Source organism: Solanum tuberosum, unplaced genomic scaffold (genome assembly GCF_000226075.1).
Source record: "Solanum tuberosum cultivar DM 1-3 516 R44 unplaced genomic scaffold, SolTub_3.0 scf00118, whole genome shotgun sequence".
Taxonomy (NCBI): domain Eukaryota; kingdom Viridiplantae; phylum Streptophyta; class Magnoliopsida; order Solanales; family Solanaceae; genus Solanum; species Solanum tuberosum.
In genome coordinates this window covers 849317-855071 of record NW_006239043.1, presented here as the reverse complement: position 1 = coordinate 855071, position 5755 = coordinate 849317, and the positions used below count along the sequence as shown (strand labels likewise).

The 5755-nt window shown below is 34.8% G+C and overlaps 1 protein-coding gene across 6 annotated transcripts in view; it reads left to right on the top strand.

The window, feature by feature from the left end:
• Positions 1-352: 352 nt before the first annotated feature.
• Positions 353-5755, top strand: part of LOC102581977 (protein EFR3 homolog B) — a 14717-nt gene continuing 9314 nt past the window's right edge. For 2 of the 6 annotated variants that reach the window (XM_015309931.1, XM_006350142.2), the window contains exons 1-7: positions 354-635; positions 1113-1448; positions 2816-2890; positions 3589-3704; positions 3850-3964; positions 4098-4226; positions 5347-5394. In XM_015309931.1, coding sequence (XP_015165417.1) covers positions 1302-1448; positions 2816-2890; positions 3589-3704; positions 3850-3964; positions 4098-4226; positions 5347-5394 — 630 coding nt within the window. In that variant the 5' untranslated portion in view covers positions 354-635; positions 1113-1301. Of the gene's footprint in view, positions 636-895; positions 1011-1112; positions 1449-2812; positions 2891-3267; positions 3705-3849; positions 3965-4097; positions 4227-5346; positions 5395-5755 lie in introns of those variants that run through there. The other 4 variants (XM_015309929.1, XM_015309928.1, XM_015309927.1 and 1 more) reach the window with 4 other exon arrangements.

Below are 5755 nucleotides of genomic sequence, written 5' to 3'. Positions count from 1 at the left end.
TTCATTTTCGGACCTCACCTTTGAAAGGAAGTAATTTCCCTCAAAATGAGATTGACTTTCCGACATAAATCTGAATTAGTCCGACCCCAAAACAACAAACAAAAAACCTTGTAGGGTGGGGGGGATTAAATCCATTTATAAAACATAAGGCCATTAACCATCAATCATATTTTAAATGCCACTGTCGAATTATTAAAAGAGAGAATTTATTTTTCTCAATTCTATATAATAAATTAATAAATATAAACAAATAAATAAAAGAAAAACAGAAACTATTCATCCTTTTTAACTTTCACAAAAATTCCAAATTGGAAGCATACATTAATAAATCCCCATATGTTAGTAAGTCAAACATTCCCCCTTTCCATTTCTATATATCTTTAATCTTTATATTACCGTTAAACTATTTTTTTCTTAATTAGTAATTAGTGTCCGGCCAAATCCATCATTTTTTTTCTTCTAATTTTCAAGATTATTTTTTTAAAAAAAAATTGTGTTTAGAGGAGAGAGAGAGTCAATTTTTTTTTTAGAGAAGGGTTGTTGAAAGAAGGGGAAGAAATGCAGGAGATCCGGTGCATTGTTGGAAATCTTTGATTGTTCATCAGCTCTGTACTTTACAGGCATTCATCTGAAAGGTATATATATATTTATATACATATATGTATATGACTCATTGCCAGTTTGTAGAATTTGCATAAATGCCTATATATATATTAGGGTATCTGTTATTTTCATCCAATTCATTTGTAAAAAAATGATCTTTTTCAAATTTCCATATACCCTGTTGCTTAATTTGGTTAGTTTTCAAGTTTTCTTGAAACCCCATTTTGGTTAATGATCTTGATTAGTTGAGAGAAAATTGGGATACCCTTTTGATCATATTACTCATTTGTAGATAGGTCTTGAGCCGAGGGTCTTTCGGAGATAGCCCTCTCTACCTCCGGGAGGTAGGGGTAAGGTCTGCGTATACTATACCCTCCCCAGACCCCACTTTGTGGGGATTTCACTGGGTATGTTGTTGTTGTTGTTGCTCATTTGTAGGTAGATTTTGATATGTGATGGTTTAATGAGATTTTTGATGTAAAGTGGTTTTGAATTTCTTTAATTTGTAGGCTGTAAAAAAACAGGACTAAAGGAGGAGGAGTACCCATAAGCTCCTGAGTGCTTTTCTTTCCCTTTCTGATTTTTTTGAGGGTTTAGTGATTCTTGAGTTATTAGAGGTTAAAGGGAGGGAAAGAAAGCATTTTTACCTTGTGAGCTAACTCAATTGGGCGAAAAAACAAATTTCGTGTTAGTAAAAAATGAACGGAGTCTCCGGTGTGATGTCAAGGCAAGTATTGCCAGCATGTGGAAGCCTTTGTTTCTTCTGCCCTGCGATGAGGACAAGATCAAGGCAGCCTGTTAAGAGGTATAAGAAGTTGATCTCAGACATTTTCCCTCGGTCCCAGGTTAGTCAAGGATTGTATGGTGAATATAAGCACCTTCCATGTTCTGTTTGGTTCCTTTTTATGTGTTAAATCTCCCAAATCAGTTTGTGGAGTCTAATCATAAGTTTCTCTCTGTATTAATGAATCATTTGAACTTTTAACTTAATAGGGATTCTTGAAGTCATCATCTTTTTGCTTGTATTAGATTTAGATGGCAGTAGGTAAGTGGCATTGATTGTTTTTACTTTATATGGATATTTCACCTGCTAAAGGAGCGAACCACCGATATTAGTCAACTACTTGTTTGTGCCATCTTCCTGCTAGTCAATCTCTAACAACCTGACCTCTGCTTATGAGTCTGTAAAAGTTCAGTTTCAGATAGCAGAGGATTAATTTCACCACCCTTACATTGTGCATGGGGAGCACTGTTGCAAAATAGGCAAATATTATTATTCATGTATTTGATATATGTATTTCCCAAAAAACAAAAGAAGTATCACCTATAGTGTCCAAATCCATAGTTCGTGTTTGTCTTGGATTTTCCAAAAAGTTTTCTATCTTCTTTTGGTCAATCAAGCACTAGCTTTTGTGTCGACAGCAGACAAGTTCCCGTTTCCTTATTGGTTAGAAAGGTTTGCTTTTTGGAAAGGGACCTGTTCTCTTGTTACAAAGACCAGCCATTTGCTCTCCAATAACTACTTTACCCTTGCCTTTGAGTAACCCCAGCCCCACCAGATCTCCCGACTCTATGAGTGCTGTCATTTTCTTCTTCTCTTTCCTTCAAAACTTGTTCAATTTCTACCATGCATCTCAAGTCAAAATGTGATAGTAAATGTGTCTCCCGGAAATTTAGTATTCCAAGATGAAAGTAAATATCCTAAATTTTTCTAGAGTGGCCACATCAATATTTGGTCTTGTTTGATTCTTAGGGAAGCCTCATGATATTTGAATTTGATGGAAGTTGGGCAATATATTTGAACTTCTGTATGGTATAAGAAATTTGTATATAAATTGAATGTGAAGCATCAATTATCTCTGCACATTGATAGATTAGATTCAGCTCAAGTTTAATCATATAAACACGTAAACACACGTTCCTGAAATTATTATATCTAGCTACTATAATACAGAAGCATAGCCTGTCAATAACCTGAAGCATAAGATTTGAAGAATTATTGTGTCTGAAATTGATGAGCTGATTTTACCTTTGATTTACATGGTTGGCATTACCTTTTTAAGTTCAAAATGATTTTAAGCAACATTCAGCAGTGCATTTATATGAGGTAATATCCAGAAAGAGTAGTATTTGGCCATTTGACAAATGATAAATTTGCTGTCTTTCTATGCTACATCTACATGTATTTGACATTTGTGCATTCCCTGTGCAGGAAGAAGAACCAAATGATAGGAAAATTGGAAAACTTTGTGAATATGCTGCAAAAAATCCTTTTCGAATTCCCAAGGTATATTCATTCCCAGTGTTACATGAAAATTATGAGCCCTTGAAACAATCCATGAAAAGCCTCCTGAAAGTTTGTAAACTATTATATTTTTGCTAATCTTCAGGATAACTTTATTTACTTACAGTTTCTTTGTCTGGTAATGAGATTCCATTTTTGGTAAACTGGTGATAGTAACCAGGAAACTAGCTCACAAATGTATCCAGGTTTTCCGAAATTACAAGTAGAACTCTAGTAAAAACCTCTTATTTGATAAGAACCGTGTGATGTCATGGCTAATGCATTTGAAATGAGCATACATTTGGAACCCATTTGAATCCATGACTTTGACTGTACAACCATCAAATAGTTATCTTAGATGCACTTCTTTAATGTATTAGGTCACGTTTTAACTGAGGAGAGTCAGTTAGAGGGAGTCCGCTGCCTGCAATTCCTGGTTAAATTGATTGGCTGAGATAGCATGATACTGGGAAGGAACTAAGTCACATTCCAGATTCAGCCAGAATGCTGAAAAGAACTTCATTTGGTTATTCAGCTGCCAAAGCATATGCTCAAATTTGGAAATAGTTTTAGTTAAATGAATGTTTGCATCATGTCGTCATAGTTCCCTATGTAGCAGAAATCTTCTTTTTGCTTCATGCCTAAAGTCCAAATTTTCTATTACATTTTTATCATTAACCTTTCTTGGATCTGCTGAACAGATAACAAAGTCACTTGAAGAGAAGTGTTATAAGGAATTGAGAAATGAGAATTTTCGGTCAGCAAAGGTTGTTATGTGTATATACAAAAAGTTGGTTGTTTCATGCAAGGAGCACATGTAAGTTTTTGTTACTTAGCGAAGTATGAATTGGTCCTTTTCGGCTTCTTTCATTTTTTGGTTCGTGATGGCCACAAAGAGATGCATTTCTAATTTTCACATTATATTATGTATGGTAATATGGTTTCGTACATTTATCTGTCAGGCCACTTTTTGCAAATAGTTTGCTCAGCGTCTTACAAACTCTTCTAGATCAGTCGCGTGAGAATGACATGCTAATTGTCGGATGTGAATCACTATTTGATTTTGTAAATAATCAGGTTGGTGCTTTGGAGTTCTCCTCAACTTTAGACTGGATCTATAGGGTGTTATTTATTGTTCATGTTTATGCATCAGTTATATCTGACAAATTTGAATTATCTTATACTTTCTTGACTTTATTGATTTATGCAGAAAGACGGTACTTACATGTTTCATTTAGATGGTTTTATTCCAAAGCTGTGTCAACTGGCACAACAAATAGGAGAGGAAGAAAGTGCTATAAATCTCCGCACAGTTGGCGTGAAAGCACTTTCTGCAATGGTACAGAGTTTGTGTAGATTTTTCCAACTATTTAGTCTGTTTACTATGTGTTTGTGATACAAACTGTTAACGTGGTTGTTTTCCATCAAACACAAATGATATAAAAGTGTGCTTTTCTTCAGTTCTAAAAGGAATTAAGTCAAAATAAGTCTAAATGTTATACAATTTAGGATGGCAGCATTCCATTTTTTGCATGATTGGATGACTAATGATGTAGACCAAGACATTTAGGAAAAATGACTTCTGGTGTCTTCATATATATTTATACGCCAGCTACTACAACATTTCTAATTTTCATATAACACAAAATTTTCTCCTGCTGTAGGCGCTTAAGCCTGATGTATTAGAATTTTGACTGTCAGAACACCCTTGAAGCTACAATAAGGATAGACAGTATTCTAAGACTCCCAAGGGACTTTTTCTTCTTTTTTTTAATTATTTCTTAGCATTTTCTGCCGAAGACATCGTTGTAAAAGGAAAACAGTTATTACCATGGATAGGCTGCACAGTCTTGTTTGAACAATATTGATGAAGTGAACAAAACTAATTATAGCATGGGACTCTTAAACAATTAAATACAATGCTCAGTATCCCACATCCGTTAGGTGTATGGTTTTTACTCTCCTTAAATAGTTTGGACAATCCTCACCACTTGAGCTAGCTCTTTGATTGAGTTAGGCTCAAGGTCATTTTACAACAAGATACTCTTTTCTTAGTTTATTAACTAGTTGTGTTTGGCTTAGTTTTTCCTAGAAGAAAGTGTGACTGGTTGTTTCATAAAGCATGTGGCATAATACATATAATTTCATGGAAGGTAAATGTAGCATGCAGTTCACCATGCCAATCTCATTCATCACTGATAAAAGAGTTATCTAGTCAGATTTGAAATCAGCATTTGAAGTGGGCCGTATTATCTAAAATTATATCTCAATCCCTGCCTCAGTACATAGGCATTGGCAAGTGCGTATGAGTTTAGTATTCTATTCTCCTCAAAGTCCTGATACCAGTGACTTCTATGATTAATGATATAAAACCATGACCATCTCTAACCTGCATCCAAATGTTGATCTGGAGTACTTTGTTAAATTGTTATTCTTACAAGAACTTAACTGTGTCACAGGTTTGGTTCATGGGCGAATATTCCCATGTTTCAGCGGAATTTGACAATGTAAGCAGATTCTTTCCACCTTGTGTTCTTATTGTCAGATCTAAATAATGCTAGATCAGTATTTTCAGTTCTCCCTTTATAGAAGTTTGAAGTATCTCCACTCTTGTGTTCATTGAGGGCCATGTGAAAAGTCAAAAGCTTGATAAGATTTTATTTGCATGTGCACGATTTCTGGACACCAAATAAGTGAAACTGAGCAAAAGTTTGCGCTAGAGAGCATGTTAAGTTGGCTTTACAAGAAGTTTCTTTCTCTTCTTGATGTTGATTTTTCTGGTTCATTCCAGTTTTAACATGATGCTGTCGATTATATGTTCAAGCTATCTCTGTTTTTTTTTTTTTGATGACAAGGGAAACCCGCAGC